This window comes from Peromyscus leucopus, chromosome 4 (assembly GCF_004664715.2).
Source record: "Peromyscus leucopus breed LL Stock chromosome 4, UCI_PerLeu_2.1, whole genome shotgun sequence".
Classification (NCBI taxonomy): Eukaryota; Metazoa; Chordata; class Mammalia; order Rodentia; family Cricetidae; genus Peromyscus; species Peromyscus leucopus.
This window is the reverse complement of record NC_051066.1, coordinates 64,207,045-64,227,843: the sequence shown is the minus strand read 5'-3', so window position 1 is coordinate 64,227,843 and position 20,799 is coordinate 64,207,045. Positions and strand designations below refer to the sequence as shown.

Here is a 20,799-nt window from a genome sequence, read left to right as displayed (position 1 = left end):
GAACACTCACAGCACACATGGCTTCTCAGAATCCCTTGTTTGGCCTGCTCTGTCTGCAAAAGACAGCTGAATTTGCAAAATACTGTGGCTGAAAGAATTAAACATAGTGGACCTTGAGAGAGGCATTCCCAAGCTTACCACCACAGGGATCACTTATGCTGTGCATTGATTTGAGAAAGGATCTTGAAACCTCTATTAATCACAGCTTATCCACATTTGCTTTCCCTTGTCAATGTTGCCCATTAGAATGCCTGTAACTGTACTGCTAAAGATACTTCTATTGAAATCAAATTTGTCCTCTCCTGAGAGTCATTCCAGCCCAATAGAATGATAACCTCTCTCAGAAATTATGAATTCAAAGTCATCCACATAAAGCACTATGGTGTAGCTAATATGAGGATGCCTGAAGAAAAGCTGATGTTAAAGTGCAGAGCATTTCCTCTTTTGTTTTTGTTTTGTTTTTCTCTTTGTTTCATATAGGCATTTAAATATCAAGTTAAGGAAATTATGGAGTAATCCTGGAGTGACCCCTATTGCAGCTGAAGAAATTATATGGGATCTTAATCAAGCTGGCAGAGCTGGCTTCATCTACAGAACATTCTTCTATTATCATTAATTATTGCCATATTGATGCATATTATCTTAACTTTGTCTCTTCTTCAGGATTTTGTGGTTTTTCTATGCTTATGGGAATGATTTACTTTCATTGTAGAAGTGACAATTTATGACAAATAATAATACCTTAAAAGTTTATTATTTTACAAATAAATTAAGGGAGATCTCATAAAATGAACTGATTCATTTGGCTTAAAGTGGGATTATTACAAGATCAAATATGTCTAATTTAAGACTCTTTCTATAACACTACATAGTGATATTGAACTCTGAGGTCAGATGAGAGGCCATTATTTCACTTCACGATGACCCAATTTTTAGGGGAAGGGAAGTCTGAAGAAGTCACTGGGGCTGTGCTACTTGTAAATTCTGAGCAGATGTGACACTGAGACTGGGCAGTGTGAAGCAGAGAAAATCTGAGAAAACATTCTCATTTCCATACAAAAAAGGCAGCAAGCATTTGCTGATACTTCAGAGGGAAGTCTGTTTATCTTATACAAAGGATCCAAGTACTTTAGAAACTGTGTATAAACCTTACATAGAAGAGGACGGAGTTCCTCAGGTGTCATCTGAGTCTGTAAGAATTGGCCTTATGCCTTTGGACTTCACTTCTCATCTGAACTCAAAAGAGCATGGGGATATAACACTGAGGTAAGCTGATCAGAACAGATACATTTAAACTGAAGCCTGAGTACGGAAGACATAAGGGCTCACCTTCCAAATCCAGCCGCTTTAATTTTTCATTGGTTATAAAAGAGAAATGAATGTTGATGGTCTTTTTCTTTTTTATTTCAGGCAATTTAACGTACTCTTGGGAATATGGCTTCAAGATCTTATTCCATAGAAGTAAACAATGTCACTGAATTCATTTTCTTGGGTCTTTCTCAGAACCCAGAAGTTGAAGAAGTATGCTTTGTGGTGTTTTCCTTCTTTTACATGGTCATAGTGCTGGGAAACCTCCTCATTATGCTCACAATTTGCACTGGCAATCTTTTCAAGTCCCCCATGTATTTTTTCCTCAACTTTCTATCTTTTGTGGACATTTGCTACTCCTCAGCCATAGCACCCAAGATGATCATTGACCTGTTAGCGAAGAAAAAAACTATCTCCTATGTGGGGTGCATGTTACAACTCTTTGCGTCTCATTTCTTTGGTTGCACTGAGATCTTCATTCTTACCATCATGGCCTATGATCGATATGTGGCCATCTGTAAACCCCTGCACTACATGACTATCATGGACCAGGACAGATGTAACAAGATATTGCTGGGAATATGGGTGGGTGGATTCTTTCACTCCGTTATGCAAGTGGCTATGGTGGTACAGCTCCCCTTTTGTGGACCCAATGAGATTGATCACTACTTCTGTGATGTACGCCCTGTCCTGAAACTCGCCTGCACAGACACATACATTGTTGGTATTGTTGTGACATCGAACAGTGGTACCGTTGCACTGGGCGGTTTTGTTATCTTACTAATCTCATATACAGTTATTCTGGTGTCTCTGAGAAAGCAGTCAGCAGAAGGCAGACGCAAAGCTCTCTCCACCTGTGGTTCCCACATTGCTGTGGTCATCATCTTTTTCGGTCCCTGTACTTTCATGTATATGCGGTCTGACACTACCTTCTCAGAGGATAAGATGGTGGCTGTATTTTACACTATTATCACTCCCATGCTGAACCCTCTGGTTTACACTCTGAGAAATGCAGAAGTAAAGAATGAAATGAGGAAACTGTGGGCTAGAAAGGTTTCCTGGCAGACTACAGGAAAATAGCTGAGAGTTATCATTTAATTTGGCAAACTTCAATTTCTTCAGCCTTGACTAATGCCATTGCTTAGTGAAACAGTAACAGCAACCTCACAGGATTCAGGAAAGAAATGATGGGGCACTGGGTTATACGGAAGTAAGGTATGATAATCATGATCATACTCTCATATTTATGTTCAGGTAATTTTCAGAAATGTGAGTGAAAACAATTTCCATTATTCAGTCATAAGAATCATATAAAATTATTGCTGTCTCTTTTTCCTACTTAACTATTTTAAGTTGAGTGCATGACAATGAAATACTTAAGGCTGTTTCTAGGGTTTAGAAATGTGGTATTTAAGTTGGGTGGTGGTGGCATATTAAAGGTGGCCTTTAATCCCAGCACCTGCTAAATAATGGGATCTCTATGAGTTCCAGGCCAACGTATTCTACAGAGCAAGTGTCAGGACAGCCAGGGCTACATAGAGAAGTCGTGTCTCAAAAAAAAAAATGAGAAAAAAAATATTTACCTTTTAAGCCTTCAGTGTATGTATATTTCATAAAGGATTATACACATGGGACGGATCACATCCAAGGCAATATCTTCTTAATAGATTTCAGAAAACAAGAATATTAAGCTTCACAACATTGAAACTGTGGTACAACTAGCAAAGAATGTAAAAAAATATTTGGAACACAAAAAATTTGTTTTAATCATTTGGTTTTGCTAAATAGTGTTTCTATTCATTATTAGTCATTTTCTTTTAGTCCAGCAATTAGAATATTCGATTGACTGATCTGTAACATCTCTCTTCTGATACCATTCCATTTATCCCATTCTCATTTTAGATAGATCTCTGAGTATAACCTTTCCCTTCACTGGGATCAACACACTGAGATTTATTTTACTAGAGTAAATATTGAATACAAATGTGCCTTTACCATTGTTTCATTGTATTTTGCTAAAATAAAACTATCCAGCTACTATTTCTTCCTATACATAAGTTTTAATTATATTGAGAACAGAATATAAATGTTACTCCTGGGAAAGCCTGTATTGCCTAAGAATAACATTGCTGTATTCATATGATTTAATGTTAACAAAATAAATAATATGTTTACTGGATAAGCCTGAAAACTTAGTACTAAGGGGTATGTGTGTATGTGGGCCTGGCGGAGGTAGGGGTGGGGCAAGGGAGTCAGGATGAGAATCCAGATTTCAGACACAATCTCAGCTGCATAGCAATTTATGGGCAGCCTAGCAGAATCAGACCTTGTTTCCTGCTTTCCTTCACTTTCCTGAGTAAGACACTCCCAGCAAAGGTTTCTTTCTCTCTATGTAAATAGAATTTGAAACTTGACTGTAACTTCCTGCCTCATTTCCATTATATTTTTTCATTCTTCTTGTTATATTTCTAAATTCCCTATAATTTTTTAAGCAGGACATAAATAGTTCTGTCTTTTAGAAATGAAAAACAAATTCTCCCTAAAATCTTTGTCATCTTGTGGATCCCTTTTTTTCATATTGTATACCATAAGGGCATACTCTGTGTAGAGCAGAAAGAAAGCTCTGTGTACTTGCAGTTCCCACTTAACTGTTGTAGTCCTGTTTTTTTGGACCTGCTCTATTCATTTATATCAGACCAGCTGCCACCTTCCCGGAAGATAAAGTGTTTGCTCTTTTCGACACCATCATAGCTCCCATATTCAACCCTCTGATCTATACCCTGAGAAACACAGAGATGAAGAATGCCCTACAGAAAGTCTGGGGCCATCAAGTGTTTCTGAAAGGAAGGTAAATTTCTGAGCTATGTCTGTTTTTCATGACTGGTTCCAGCACTTAATACATGTAAGATCTATTGTCATTTTCCTATTCTGTGGTAAGATAAATGGGCAGATAGCACATCTGCTCTCCTGAATTATGTTTCTCCATGGACCCTAAATCATTAAACTGGGTATAATCTCACATAAGCCTTTTTGTACATTATTTCATCATTAGGACTATATTCTGGCAATGAAATAAGCTTTGTTTAAAAGCAATATATGTTTTTTTAAAATTTTTAAAGAATTTCATACAATGTATCTTGACTGTATCCACATTTCCCTCAAGTTCATCCCAGATCCAGTCCCTTGCCTCCCTCCCCATTTTATGTTCTTATTTGTTTGTTTTAGGAAGAAACATTCTCACATTGTCCTAGTCCTCTGGCTCTTACTATCTTTGCACACCATGTTTGTGATGTTCCCTGAGATTTAAATGTTGGCGTTGTACTGTAATGGATTATCTGGGGGCAGGGACTCAAGGTCTGCTGGTGTCTATAATTTCACCACTTATGCTTTCTGTAACGGTCTCTGTCTGCTGCATAAGAAGAATCCTTGATGAGAGGTGGGAGATACACTTTCTGTGGCTATAATGATAAGTATTTTAGAATTCATGGAGAAATATTACTGATTTAGTAGATGAGTAGTAGTAGGCTCTCATCTAGGTTCCATAGCCTCATGGTCCATGGATGGTTGGCTAAGTTTACGGTGTAAATGAATTCTTATCATGTGGACCTTAAGTGCAACTAGGTGACAGTTCATTCCCCCTGGATACAAGTGCCACTACTGCAGCTTTTGGATTATTCTGTCATGCTGTTAATTTTTGTGGCTTGTAGATATTACAGAAGAATAGGACTGTTTATTGCTATTCACTGTTAGTAGAATGCATGGCTCCTCCTGAAACTATAAGATTTAGTCCTGAGTGAAGAGGTTACCAGGCCAGATATAGACCAATTTCTTCAAATCCTGTGTCCAAAGAGTGTGGTGTCTTCAGAAATTCAGTTTTATTTCCTTTTTCTGAAAGACACTATGAATCATAGCAGTGATGTATATTGTCTGGGGTTTCTGGGATCTTGACCAGAAACTCAAATGGAGGTTTCCAATTCCTGATACTTGGGTTTTTATAAGAAAGCCTATAGTTTTAGGAGGAGCATTCTCATCCCAGCTGACATACCTTCATACATCATATAGATATGTATGTATATATCCATAAACATAGCCATCATAAAAGTTTTACACAACATTTTATTAAAAATTAGTTAAAGGTAGTTGAAGTTTTCCTGGTCCCACCCACCTTCCATGACCCTGCAGTCCCACAGCTGCTCAAACCCAAATGAACACACAGAGGTTTATATTAATTCTGAACTGTATGGCCTAATGGCTCAGGCTTCTCACTAGCTAGCTCTTTCATCTTAAATTAACCCATTTCTATGAATCTATACTTTGCCACGTACCTTGTGACTTACTGGTAATTTACATCTCGCTTCTTCTGGCTGCAACTAGCACTGGCTCCCTGTTCTGCCTAGTTGGAATGTCCCACCTAACCTTATTCTGCCTCACCATTGGGCAAAGAGCTTTCTTTATCAATTAATCTGAGCAACACATATTCACATCATACAGATGATATCACCCATCGTTTCCTCTAGTTTTTTTTCAAAAAATGTTTTAACTTGAACATAGTGAAATTATTTATAACAAAACAGTTATCCAGCAAGAATTATAGTTATAATATCTAGTCTATTTGTGTTTGGCAAAATTAAAGAAGATATCCTATCTATCCTATATTTGTAAGTCTAAGGTTTCATATCTATCTTATCACTTTTCATAACCAAGAAAAACCACAATTATAACTATCTAGTCTACCACTACATCAAAGACTCCAGAAGTATATAATATTACCTAAGTAAACAGGAAGAACATTTTAAGCAACTTCTAAAATCTAGAATGACAGAGACAGCTTGATAACTGAACAGTCATTCAAAGTTCCTCTACAACGTTGGGGCATCCATTCTTCAGTTTACAGGCCTAGAGTCTCTCAGTCATTTCTCTCTGTGTCCTGTAGAATGTCTGGCAGTTTCTTCTGAAAAGCAGGAACCTGAAAGACCATCTCGTCTTGCAATGTTCAGTTGTCACCTTCCTATGGGTCCTGCATGTCCACTTTATACAACATACTTTCAAGCAGTGGATATAAGGGTACTTTTATGCCCAGTGGCTAACTTTTGCCACAAAGAAAGCAAATTCCACAAAGTTTCTTCAATGCCCTTTATCTTCTCTGAAGTAGATTGTGGCTGCCAGGAGCAGACATGTCTCATTGTCCAGAAAAGTCTAAGTTTTTTAAAACATTTTCAATGCCATATTCTGTAGGCCTTTGAAGTGATTGAATATTATCTACCAAATTGAATTATATCTATGTTTACCTAGAAAACTTAACATGACTATAATTTTGACTATCATAGAAGACTAATTATTAATCTGTATTTCTTAATTATCCAATACTATTTATTTATTTATTTATTTATTTTTGATTTTTGAGACAGGGTTTCTCTGCGTAGCTTTGCGCCTTTCCTGGAGCTCACTTTTTAGCCCAGGCTGGCCTCGAACTCATAGAGATCCGCCTGGCTCTGCCTCCCGAGGGCTGGGATTAAAGGCATGCACCACTACTGCCCGGCTCCAATACTATTTAAAAGAGCTTCTCAAACGTAATACCTTAAACAAGAGTAGAAATATACAGTGTAGCAAATTATCTTTTAATTTGTAATGAACTAAAATATAGATCATTGTGAACATTTTAAACAAGTTGTTAAAAAACAAAAAAAGTAGATTCAATAATCTTTCCTTTTATCTTATCACATCTACATCCTTTATTTCTATATCATATCCCCCTTTCTTCTTTTAGAAGGATATTGACCATGACCGATAACAATTTGTAACCAACAACCTAAACAATGACAAACATTCATAATCTATTTTTTTGGAATGTGGGCATAGCGTACTAGGTTACTTCCTGCTGCTAGTGGATGCTGGTAGTCTCATGGAGATCCTGAGACAATTTGAGATAATTGTTAATTCCAGGGAAGACCAGCTAAAACCTTTGTTGATAGGAAACATCTGTTAAGGTTCAGGAGGTCTGGCTAGATCAAATCTGATCCATCTTCATCTGGAACAAATCTATAGCCTCTTGCTTCCTCTGGAAACAAAAGCAGAGCCACCTTTCCAAAGCAACATATTTTCAGATCCAAATTTTGAAGTCAGTATACCTTTAAAATATACATATTGGTTTAACTCAGCAGTCTTTACAAGTAAATGTCTCTCTATCATTAAAAATCCCAAAGACAATAAAATCCAGACTCTCTGTGTGATTTCCATCTTTACATGGCTTATTTTTTATATTACTTTTAATGTCTCTTTAAATACTTTATTTTTTAAAACTATGCATTTCTTTATATAGCTGTCTAGATTTCTTTTCCTCTCTCATTCAAGCCTCCGTACATTTTTACACACATTGTGAACTGTTTCGGGTTGATCCAATCTGCATTTGTCTTATTGTGACTCTATTGCTTCAAACAGCAGTGTTACTAGAACTGAAATGGCAGCTTTGGCTGCTCAATCTTCCCACTTCAGCTTCTCTACATGGGAGAACTACATTTAGAACCAGCTCTGGAGGAACCATGCTCATTGATGACTCTGTGAAGCAGCAGGTCTATGCTTCCATCCAGCAGTGTATAGCCCAAAAAGCACTTCCTTTTTTTTTTCTAGCAAAAGCTAAATCCACTACACTGTGCTGCATGGCTCTCAGACACCACTGTGTAGAGTGGCAGGAATCTGCCATGCTGCACTCAAGCCTTTGTGCGATGAACTGGCCATACTGTAGCTCAAGCCTACAGGCTGAGTTATCTCTCCATCACAGCTTTCCTAGGAGACACAACTAGGAAGCTGCTCTTGACTCCATTTTAGAACTGTCTTTTAAAGCTGTCTAGGTTTTGGGTGAAAATTCCTGTTCTAGTTAAAGGCATATTATTCATGTTATATCATCTGGCAAAGATGAATAAAATGCTACAGTGCTGATTAGTTTTGAAAACTTGTTCTAAACTGGTCACCTGGGGAGACAGAGAGAGTCTCAGTTGACAAAACACCTCTAGCACACTGTCCTGTAAGCATGTCTAGGAAACTTTGTCTTGATTAGTGATTGATAGAAGGGCTTCTTGCTCACTCAGAGTGGTGTCATCCTTAGGCAAGTGGCTATGGGTTCTATAAGAAAGAGCTGCATAAGTCATGGAAAACAAGCCAGTAAGCAGTACCTCTCCATTGTCTCTGCTTTAGTTTATGTCTGTAATTTCTGAATGAGTTCATTTTTGGTTCCCTCAATGATGGACTCTAAACTGTAAGATATAGTAAACCTTTTTTCCAAGGTTGGTTTTGGTCATGATGTCTTATCACAGCAACACAAAGCAAACAAGGATAGCAACCTTCCAATTTTAAAAGCTAGTATAAACAGTAAAGCCATAGAATACTGTGCATAAAGACTCATGTGCTGCTTATGAATTTATATGCACAGCATTTTTATGTAACCAACAACTAAGTTAAGAAGCAGGTGTTAGCATTCCATAAGAAGTTCTCTTTGTTTCTTTTAGGCATTGGTATATTCTAAATTTAATCACAAATTTCATCTACTCTACAAATAATTAGGTTGACATGTCCTTATGCATTTCTGACTAAGAATAGCACAAATGACACAAGTTGTAAAAGGAGAAACCAGGAGCCATCTTGAGAGATGCTTTCCCCTCCTCTCCTCCAAAGGTATTTGCTGTCCAGCAGTTTTAGAAGTGATCAGAAGTTTGACTTACAAGGCTGGGACAATAAAGCTATGTATCCTGTACTTGGCAAAAGAAGATATGGGGAGTGATGGGCTCAACTGAAAAGAAGTTGACCTTTGAGGAGAGTAGGACTTGAACAAAAAATCTGAAAGTATATATCCTGGGTTCAACCAAAGCAGGGCATAGGGAGTAAAAATTTATGTCTCTGTAGATACCCTGAATCCTGTTAGCCATCAGTAACCTCATGCTTATAGTTCAGCCAGTAACTTCAAAGAGCTGCCTCAGCTAGGCAGTGGTGGTGCATGCCTTTAATCCCAGCAATCAGGATGCAGAGGCAGGTGGATCTCTGGGAGCTCCAGGCCAGCCTGGGCTACAGAGTAAGTTAGTAAGTTCCAGGACAGGCTCCAAAGCTACACAGTGAAATCCTGTCTCAAAAAGAAAAAAAAAAAAAAAAAAGAAAAGAAAAAAAAAAGAAAGAACTGCCCCTTCTAGACCCCATGTGCAATCCCAAGCTGCATGTAAACTTCTCCTATATAAACCACTTAAAGTGAGTGCTCAGGGCCCTCCACCTTCACCCGCTGTGTCAGATATTGGATGGTGGACCAAGCTTGCTTGTTTTGTCATTAAAATCCTCTGTGTTTGCATCGGATATTGGCTCTGTGGTGGTCTTGCTTGGAGGTCTTGCAACCTGGGCACAACAGTTAGAATCTATCTTCTTCTTCTTCTTCTTATTTTTTTTTTTCCGAGACAGGGTTTCTCTTGTGTAGCTTTGCGCCTTTCCTGGAACTCACTTGGTAGCCCAGGCTGGCCTTGAACTCACAGAGATCCGCCTGGCTCTGCCTCCCGAGTGCTGGGATTAAAGGCGTGCGCCTCCACCGCCCGGCTTCTATCTTATTATTATAAGATAGTTTGTGAGAATTGTTCTTTATAAATCAGAGTCTATTATATTGTTCCAAGACAGTCTATAAGAATCATACCACATAAATTATAATCTACTGTGTTATTATATGATAGTCTGTGATAATCATTCCTTGTGCTTGTGAATTGTCTGTTATTTTCACTAATGGATACTAAGTTGTAATAAAAAGTCACAGTCTAATCTTCTCAATCTCTTGTTGCAGGGTGTTTCTGTAGCACTCCATTTAGGGTTGCTATATATTTCAATACTCTTTCTTTATATATCACTGATATAAAGTATAATGTATTCATTTGAAAAGATTGAAAAATTCAGAGAAAATTGCTAGGATGACTAAAATAGAAGATTTATGCAGATGTAAGCAAGTTAGCCTGTCTAAGATTGAAGCAATTGGTTATGGTGTATATTAATGAATACAAATATTGCTAACAACTCTGTGGGGTAAAAAAGCAGAGAACTCAGGAAGCAGCCACATATGCAATGGAGACAATGACAAATCAAATGAAACAACCTCCATGGAATACTTTATATGGTTATGTTAACAATATTAACACCCAGATTATCGCCATTGGTTAATCTAATCAAATACGGTCTTCTATGCATCAGAAGTGGTTGTTTGTAATATTTAAAAAATAAGACAGTCCTGAAACAACTCAAAAGCAAACTTTTCTGTAAATGCTTCCTGTAAGTGAAGGGATGAGTCATTAATAAGATGAGCTAATGTTCACAATAGCAGTAGACTCACATAGCCAAATGCACAGAGTGTAAAGAACAGACATCAGGACTGGTAGAATGTCTCAATGGGTAAAGGAACCAAACCACCAAGTTTAATGACCTAAGCTCTTTTTCTGGACCCACATAGTGAAAAGAGATATGTGATTCCCAAAGTTGTCTAATCATCTCTATTTGCACACCCTGGCAAGTGTGTGTTCACACAAAGAGACACATAAACAACAAACAAATGCAATATGAAGACTTGTTTTTGATACAAAATGAAAAATATTAAATATATGAAGAGTGAAATATTACTTCCTTAGATTCTATAGAAAATAAAGGTATTATAAGGGAGGATTATAAACAGCTCAAGACCATACTGGAAGACTGATGATGCCAAGTTTGAAGGAAGTCCATGTTAAAAAATGGCACAATTGTTTTCTCACATATTAGGAAAATTGCTTAAAATGTCAGCATGCAATAAAAATAAAACACGACAAGCTTTTTCTCAGTTAACATTTTATGACAGTTTCTCAGAAAACAGGGCCTCAATCTTCCACAAGACACAGCTATACTACTCTTAGGCATATACCACAAGGATGCTCCATCATACCACAAGAATGCATGGTCAACTATGCTCATAATAGCTTTATTGGTAATAGCCCAAGCCTGGAAACAACCTAAATGTCCCTCAACTGGGGAATGATAAAGAAAATGTGATACATTTACAAAGTGGAATATTACTCAGCTGTTAAAAACAATGATATCAGGAAATTTGAAGGCAAATAGATGGAATTAGAAAAAAATCATCCTGGGTGAGGTACCCCAAACCCAGAAAGACAAACATGGTATATACTCACTCATAAGTGGATATTAGCTGTAAAATACAGGATAATTATTGAATACTCAGGGTTTTGGGATTGCACTAAGTCAGGTATCAGATATCTGAGGGGACAAAAATCTATGTACACTATGCACTAATATCTGTTAACTTTATTCCTCTAAGACAAAATTCTATCAAAACAGCTATAGCTCTGTTAGGCATTCAGCATGACAATAAATATAGATACATCAAGCTCTTTATCTGTCTACTTTATTTCTCTGGGATGAAATTCTCTTCCCATAACTTCAGTTCTGTCCAGTTCCCTAGCTCATAGTCCTGCTAATGACTAAACTCCTATGCTTCCAACCTCATCTTTGTCCTCTGTTCCTTCATTCTCCATTCCACTACTCTCTACTCCTGGCACTCAGAAATCTCTACCCAAGATCTCCTTACCCTCTACAGATTTGGAAATATTTGGGCATGCAAGAATTTCATAGTAGAAAACAGCTGAAATATTAAAGGCTGGATAGTATCAAACATTCATAATAAATGGCTTGCCTTTTGATTGATCCTTGGCTTGTCAAAGTATAGCTTTAATACACAGCTGAATCTCTATAATATATTCTTGCCGCCCACAAGAGATAAAAATGCTATAATCCACAGACCATGAGAAACTAGATAACAAAGAGTGTTCATGGGGAATGGCTGGATTTCCCTGGGAAGGGAAAATAGAAGAAATTTCATGACTGGACTGTAGCAGGTGGGGATGAGAACATGATCAGGTTGTGGGGGCAGAGGAGAAGAGCACTGAAAGAGACTACTGAAAAGGGAAGTCATTTCAAAATCAGGGAAAAGCCTAATGCAAGAAAATCTCCCAGGAATCTATTAAGATGACTCCAGCTAAGATTCCTAGCAATAGTTGATGCATAGCCTGACCTGGCCATCTTCTGTAACCAGGCAGCACTTCAAGAAGGGGGATTGGGACACCAACCCAGCCACACAACATTTGACCTACAGCCTGTCCAGCCTATGGGAAGTGCTGGGGAAAGGTTGACCTAGAGATTGAGGGAGTGGCTAACCAATGACGGGTCTAGCCTAACACCCATGCCACAAGTAAACCTATACCTGACTGCCTGAAGCACCAGGACCTGTAGCTGAAAGTTTTCCTGTGTCCTGCCCAGTCTGCAGTGACTCTGACCCAAGGAAACACACAGAGGTATATATTAATTAAAACAACTTGGCCATTAGCTGGGGCCTATCACTGACTAGCACAAACACTTAAATTCAACCCATTTCTGTTAATATCTATATGTTGACACAAGTTCCATGGCTTTACCTGTGTGCCATTACATGCTGCACCCTGTGTGGCAGCTGCAAATCCTGACTCAGCCTTCCTCTTCCCAGAATTCTCCTTGTCTGCTTATCCCACCTATACTTCCTACCTGGCTACTGGTCAATCACCATTTTATTAAACCAGTGTACAAAAGCATTATTCCATAGCAAGGACCCACTGGATGACACAGAGACCTAAGATACAAACAAACACAACTGGAAGGAAAAAAATGCCAATGTGATGATGCCTAATGACATTCTGCTATACTCATAGATTGATGCTTAGCCCCATTTTCATGAGAGTGGCTTCATCCAGCAATTGATGGAAACAGATGAAGAACCACAGGCAAACATTAGGCTGAGCTTTGTAGAATCCTACAGAAGAGGAAGGATTGTAAGAGCCAGTCAAGGACACCACAAGAAAACTCACAGAATCAACTAATCTGGGCTCATAGGGGCTCACAGAGACTGAACTGACAATGAGGGAGCCTGCATGAGACTGTCCTAGGCGCTCTGCATACACTTTACAGTAGTGTAGAGTAGTTACAGTTTTATGTTCCAGTGCAAGAGAACTGAAAATTTATGTGCACACGAATTGCACAAAAATGTTCACAGAAGTATTGTTTATAATAGTCATAAGCTGGCAATACAAATATCCAATATCCACAAGGGAATGACTATAGAGTAGCATATCTCTTGGTACTCAATAAGAACAAGTCACCAATAATGCAACTGCATGGTAAACTTCCAAAACAGTATACTACAAAAATAAAATAGACACATAAAATTATATCATTTTTATTCCAGAAACAAAGCTCTTTCCTTGTTGCCACCAGTGATATGGATATTTTGCTGTGAACAAAAGAGAAAATTAAGCTGTCATTGAGGGTCCCCACAACTCTGACAAAAGCTGTTTTTTTTATTTTGTACTTTTTTATTCTCTGTATTATTTTTATTTTCTGTCAATCACTTTTTAATGGATCTTGGGTACTGTTGGACACTTAGCTGTCTGTGGGTATATACACCCATAAGTTTTTCGGTGAATTAGTTTGTTGCAATTCAGTTCTGCTCCAAATCTGTCTTCTGTCTCCAGTCTTCCTTATTTCTTTTGTTTGTTTGTTCATTTAAATCAGAGTCAGGGTCTTACTATGTAGCTGTAGCTGACCTGGAACTCTCTATATAGACCAGAATGGCCTTGAACTCATAGAGAACACTATGACTCTGTCTCCCAAGTGCTAGGATTAAAGGTGTATTATCTTGTTTGGCCAAGTACTTTAAGAGTGACTATTTATCTACTAATTTTTCTTTATATATAGCTTTTTTAGTTTGTTAGAAATAGAGCAATTCTTCTAAACAATAAGATAAATTGGGTTATATAATAAACATATTATTTAATATATGTATCAATGTATATTAATTTAAGTAATAAAGTTATAATCAAAATGTTAATTTTTTAAATTTTTTTTCTGTATTATGGCTATGAGCTGAGCATTGATTAAGCTTTAACTTTAAAATAGTCACTTAGTTTTAAATTTAAATTAAGTTTAACTGAAACTAGAACTTAAAGTGCTTTTTAGGTTTGCAATGTTATTTTGAACATAGAGTAAGTCTCTGGGAATATATTCTCCCCAAGGTCATACAGGTTTTTTCCTCTCCTTAACTAGACTACATAAGAAGTAGAAGAAGGAGCATTTTTGTAAAAGGCACAATGCCTAGGCAGATATCGGGAAATGAGAAGTTCTAGAACAAGGAAGATTGAGTTCTGTCATCCTATTTTTAGGAGAACACGGATTCCCTGATAATCATTTTTTATAATTACTTAGGATTACTACACTATCTAAGGAGAAGAAAAAAATTAATGTGAGTCCAAGCCCATTTGAAAATTATCAGCAAGATTTGTCTTTCTTCTCAAACTAAGGACATGAAGTTTGTGGAAGGAGGTGGGTTTCAACTTTTTTCCATTTATAATAAAATTTAAATACCCTGTATTTTTAAGAAAATAAAGTATGAGATTATAGTGACAATGTTAACAGAATGACATATCTGTATGTATGGTGCCTTAGAGATAGTGAATTATAACTGGTAATAAGAAAATGCTAGTCTTTGGAACGAACATCAAGTGTGAAATGTTGAAAAATGGAGAAGGAGACTTTTAGATGCACATTGTCTTAGAGAAAGAGTGCTTCCCCTCCTCCTCGGTGCTTTAGACAGTGCAGGAACAGTATCAAGTTTGTGTGTAAGTATCTATCTGTTCTAGATAAACAAATCAACAAACACAGTAGTAGTTACTCTAAACGTCTGTAATAGGAGCTCATTAGTTTTGAATAATTTCTATTTTTAAAATCAGTAAGATGCCAAAAGAATCACAGTTCATAAAACCTTCGGATTGAACTTAATGCCAAATCTGATTAGAAGACCACAGTTCTCTTGTCCACTTTCCCCTTCTATTTGCAATACACAAAAGGAGACGGATGTATAGTGATTTTTCTACAACTTTAGGACAAATACCTGAACACTCACAGCACACATGGCTTCTCAGAATCCCTTGTTTGGCCTGCTCTTTCTGCAAAAGACAGCTGAATTTGCAACATCCTGTGGCTGAAAGAATTAAACATAGTGTACCTTGAGAGACGCATTCCCAAGCTTACCACCATAAGGATCACTTATGCTGTGCATTGATTTAAGAAAGGATCTTGAAACCTCTATTAATCACAGCTTATCCACATTTGCTTTCCCATATCAATGATGCCCATTAGAATGCCTGTAACTGTACTGCTAAAGATACTTCTATTGAAATCAAATTTGTCCTCTCCTGAGAGTCATTCCAGCCCAATAGAATGATAACCTCTCTCAGAAATTATGAATTCAAAGTCATCCACATAAAGCAGTATGGTGTAGCTAATATGAGGATGCCTGAAGAAAAGCTGATGTTAAAGTGCAGAGCATTTCCTCTTTTGTTTTTGTTTTGTTTTTCTCTTTGTTTCATACAGGCATTTAAATATCAAGTTAAGGAAATTATGGAGTAATCCTGGAGTGACCCCTATTGCAGCTGAAGAAATTATATGGGATCTTAATCAAGCTGGCAGAGCTGGCTTCATCTACAGAAGTTTCTTCTATTATCATTAATTATTGCCATATTGATGCATATTATCTTAACTTTGTCTCTTCTTCAGGATTTTGTGGTTTTTCTATGCTTATGGGAATGATTTACTTTCATTGTAGAAGTGACAATTTATGACAAATAATAATACCTTAAAAGTTTATTATATTACAAGTAAATTAAGGGAGGTCTCATAAAATGAACTGAGTCATTTGGCTTAAAGTGGGATTATTACATGATCAAATATGTCTAATTTAGACTCTTTCTATAACACTACATAGGGATATTGAACTCTGAGGTCAGATGAGAGGCCATTATTTCACTTCACGATGACCCAATTTTTAGGGGAAGGGAAGTCTGAAGAAGTCACTGGGGCTGTGCTACTTGTAAATTCTGAGCAGATGTGACACTGAGACGGGCAGTGTGAAGCAGAGAAAATCTGAGAAAACATTCTCATTTCCATACAAAAAATGCAGCAAGCATTTGCTGATACTTCAGAGGGAAGTCTGTTTATCTTATACAAAGGATCCAAGTACTTTAGAAGCTGTGTATAAGCCTTACATAGAAGAGGACGGAGTTCTTCAGGTGTCATCTGAGTCTGTAAAATTGGCCTTATGCCTTTGGACTTCACTTCTCATCTGAACACAAAAGAGCATGGGGATATAACACTGAGGTAAGCTGATCAGAACAGATACATTTAAACTGAAGCCTGAGTATGGAAGACATAAGGGCTCACCTTCCAACTCCAGCCACTTTAATTTTTCATTGTTTAAAGAGAAATGAATGTTGATGGTCTTTTTCATTTTTATTTCAGGCAATATAACATACTCTTGGGAATATGGCTTCAAGATCTTATTCCATAGCAGTAAACAATGTCACTGAATTCATTTTCTTGGGTCTTTCTCAGAACCCAGAAGTTGAAGAAGTATGCTTTGTGGTGTTTTCCTTCTTTTACATTGTCATAGTGCTGGGAAACCTCCTCATTATGCTCACAGTTTGCACTGGCAATCTTTTCAAGTCCCCCATGTATTTTTTCCTCAACTTTCTATCTTTTGTGGACATTTGCTACTCCTCAGCCATAGCACCCAAGATGATCATTGACCTGTTAGCGAAGAAAAAAACTATCTCTTATGTGGGGTGCATGTTACAACTCTTTGCTTCTCATTTCTTTGGTTGCACTGAGATCTTCATTCTTACTGTCATGGCCTATGATCGATATGTGGCCATCTGTAAACCCCTGCACTACATGACTATCATGGACCGGGACAGATGTAACAAGATATTGCTGGGAATATGGGTGGGTGGATTCTTTCACTCCGTTATGCAAGTGGCTATGGTGGTACAGCTCCCCTTTTGTGGACCCAATGAGATTGATCACTACTTCTGTGATGTACACCCTGTCCTGAAACTAGCCTGCACAGACACCTACATTGTTGGTATTGTTGTGACTTCGAACAGTGGTACCGTTGCACTGGGCGGTTTTGTTATCTTACTAATCTCATATACAGTTATTTTGGTGTCTCTGAGAAAGCAGTCAGCAGAAGGCAGACGCAAAGCTCTCTCCACCTGTGGTTCCCACATTGCTGTGGTCATCATCTTTTTCGGTCCCTGTACTTTCATGTATATGCGGCCTGACACTACCTTCTCAGAGGATAAGATGGTGGCTGTATTTTACACCATTATCACTCCCATGCTGAACCCTCTGATTTACACTCTGAGAAATGCAGAAGTAAAGAATGCAATGAGGAAACTGTGGGCTAGAAAGGTTTCCTGGCAGACTACAGGAAAATAGCTGAGAGTTAGCATTTAATTTGGCAAACTTCAATTTCTTCAGCCTTGATTAATGCCATTGCTTAGTGAAACACTAACAGCAACCTCACAGGATTCAGGAGAGAAATGATGGGGTACTGGGTTATATGGAAGTAAGGTATGATAATCATGATCATACTCTCATGTTTATGTTCAGGTAATTTTATTTAAAATACCTTATTCAAATATCTTATTTAAAATACCTCTCCTATGCATATATCCTATGTCTTGCAACTGAGGGAGATTATTTTGGGCAAAATATTATGCAGCAAGAATTTTAATGGCATGGGAAATGTTGATGTGCAACACTGAAATAGAAATGTAAAATGAGAAATAATGTCACAAATAGGTGTTTCTTCACACACACACACACACACACACACACACACACACACACACACCAGAGTTAAGAAAAATGGCAATGATTTTATACCCACCACTGTAAAAATCTCTATTTTACTGCATTTGTAAATTTTTTTATGTTACCTGAAAGAGTAGTTTTAAAAATCAATTTTAATTTTGAGACCAATTGTGCATTAGCTAAACACCAGTAAAATCTGTCTACTGAGAAAAACAGGGTTTATTTTTGCTATTGTTTCCACCATTCCCCACCCATTCCTTTTCTGACCTCTGACTGGAGATACATTATAGCAATACTGTTATATCAAGTATGGTCAAGTGCTGATGAAGAATTTTTAATGAAACATATTTAGGAATAACTTTAGACATTTAGAAAACTTGAGGGAAAAACAGTCCCAAATAAGTCAAATACAATTTCTCCTTTGTCAAAACTTACATCTCATAGTTCATTTGTTATAATTCAGAAACTGGTCATTAAGACAGCCCTATCAACTGAACTCTAGAATATATTTGGATTTCATCAGATTTATTATTATTATCATTATTATAATTACCAGTCTTTCTGTAGTCAAGAATATGAACCAAAACATCACACTACATTTTGTTCCTGCTTTCCCTATAAGTCTTCTCACATCCTTAACATTTCTCAATTTTACAGGCTTCTGTTGTTGTTTAATCCAAAGGGAATCAGGTACAAGACTGAATGACCCTAATCTGAGCTATTTGTTTTTGGATAATATTATAGAGATGGAAGGTATTCATTTGAATCATATCACCTCATATAACTTCAGCATCACAGTAAATCAACTGGTTAAAAAAGTGTCTACCATTTCACATCACAAGAAAGTTGCTATCTTCCCTTTCCCTAATCTGTATTTTAAAAATGAACTACTAACTCTAGTTTACTCCCAGTGCAGGTCTATGTGAGTTGAGTCTCACCTTCTTCTATAAGAGGAGTAGTTAGGGAATTTTTTTTTGCTTAAGTATAATTTTAATTTCATTGAAAATAGTTTTTCATATAATATATTTGGTTTATGGCTTTCCCTCCAGCTCCCCCCACTTCTTCTGTACATCCACTGTTATACAGATCCATATCCTTTCTATATCTCTTAGAAAACAAACAGGCATCTTACTAATAAGAACAATAAAATAAGACAATATGAAACAAAACCAAACATCTCAGAAGAGGACAAATAAACAAACAAAAAAGAGCCAAAGAAAAAACTTTAGAAGCCCATAAATATGCAGACATGTTTGTATACATAGGAATTCCATAAAAACACAAAACTCAATATCATAAAATATGTTAAAAGGACATGTAAGACAAGACAAGAAAGAGAAAGAGAGAAAGAAAGAAAGAAAGAAAGAAAGAAAGAAAGAAAGAAAGAAAGAAAGAAAGAAAGAAAGAAAGAAGGAAGGAAGGAAGGAAGGAAGGAAGGAAGGAAGGAAGGAAGGAAGGAAAGAAAGAAAGAAAGAAAGAAAGAAAGAAAGAAAGAAAGAAAGAAAGAAAGAAAGAAAGAAAAAAGAGAGAGAGAGAAAGAAAGAAAGAAAGAAAGAGAGAGAAAGAAAGAAAAAGAAAGGGGATGATAAGAGGGAGGGAGGAAGTCTGTGACATAACATTATGAAACAAAGAACTTTCAAATGTGGCTTTGAGTTCACTTTTTATTGGCCATCTATTTCTGGACATGGACCTACCCTTAAGAGTGGTTTGTTTTCCCACTGATACTCCCTTGGAGAAACTAATTTTTCATTTGAAAGTGGTTATCAATTGAAGATAGCTTCTGGGTTAGGTATGGCTGTTTCTGTCCACTTCTTTCATCTCTAGGACACCATCTGGTCCAGACCCATGTATGCCACCTCAGTCTCTGAGTTTATATCTGTGGCCATCAACTGAGTTTAGAATGCCTTGTTTCCTTGGTGTCTTCCATCCTCTCTGGGTATGATACTCTTTCTAACATCTCTACCACAGAGTTCCCTGAGCCATGAAAGAGGGGAGAGATTTAATAAAACATCCCTTTTGGGGTTCAGTGTGCCAAGGTTTATCACTCGCTTCATATTTCCTGGCTGTGATTCTCTATATTTGTCTTCATCAGCTATTGGAGGATGCTTCTCTGATGAGTACAGCAGAATGTGGTTAGGAGTCATTTTATTGCTATGTTCCTTTGGAAAACAATAGTGATGGTTTTCCCTTATTTAGTCTCAGATTCTTGGCCATCTAAATAGTATCAGATATTGGTTGAATCTCATGGAATGGGCTTTAAATCAAATCAGATATTGATTGGTTACTCCCACAAGATTAGTTCCATTATCACACCAGCATATCTTCCAGGCAGGTCTTCATCACAGCAGGGTTGATGTTTATCTTTCTTCTTTTGTAGCATGTGGACTACCCTCCAGTATCATGAACATTAGTCCATAGTATTGAAGGCTCTAGATATCCACCAGCTCGACTTCTTGGTGTTCACCAAGTTGTATAGGTGTTGTCTTCAGCAATAAGACCTTACCTTCAGTTTGTGGAGGGCAACCAATAGCCTTGGCAATATCCTGGGTTGATTGGGTTTTCCAATGCAACCCCTTTGGACAACAAATTGATTAGATGTATCCCATTCCTGGTCCTGGAATTAGCCTCATTAGGTGACAAGGGATGTCCAGCTGGGGCTCTGTATCCTCAGTCCTTGTTGATTTCAGTTAGATTACCTTCATATATGTAAATATTTTAGGAAGATTATTCTGTATTACATTTCTTTACAAC

General features: G+C 37.3%; 2 protein-coding genes across 2 annotated transcripts; both read left to right on the top strand.

Annotated features, from left to right (window-relative positions):
• Nucleotides 1-1,434: 1,434 nt before the first annotated feature.
• On the top strand, nt 1,435-2,513 carry LOC114683699 (olfactory receptor 4S2-like). The gene has a single exon (XM_028858009.2). It carries the CDS (start codon nt 1,435-1,437, stop codon nt 2,386-2,388), a length of 954 nt encoding a protein of 317 aa, XP_028713842.1. The 3' UTR covers nt 2,389-2,513.
• Nucleotides 2,514-16,716: 14,203 nt separating this feature from the next.
• LOC114683689 (olfactory receptor 4S2-like) lies at nt 16,717-17,672 on the top strand. The gene has a single exon (XM_028858003.2). It carries the CDS (start codon nt 16,717-16,719, stop codon nt 17,668-17,670), a length of 954 nt encoding a protein of 317 aa, XP_028713836.1. The 3' UTR covers nt 17,671-17,672.
• Nucleotides 17,673-20,799: the final 3,127 nt, after the last annotated feature.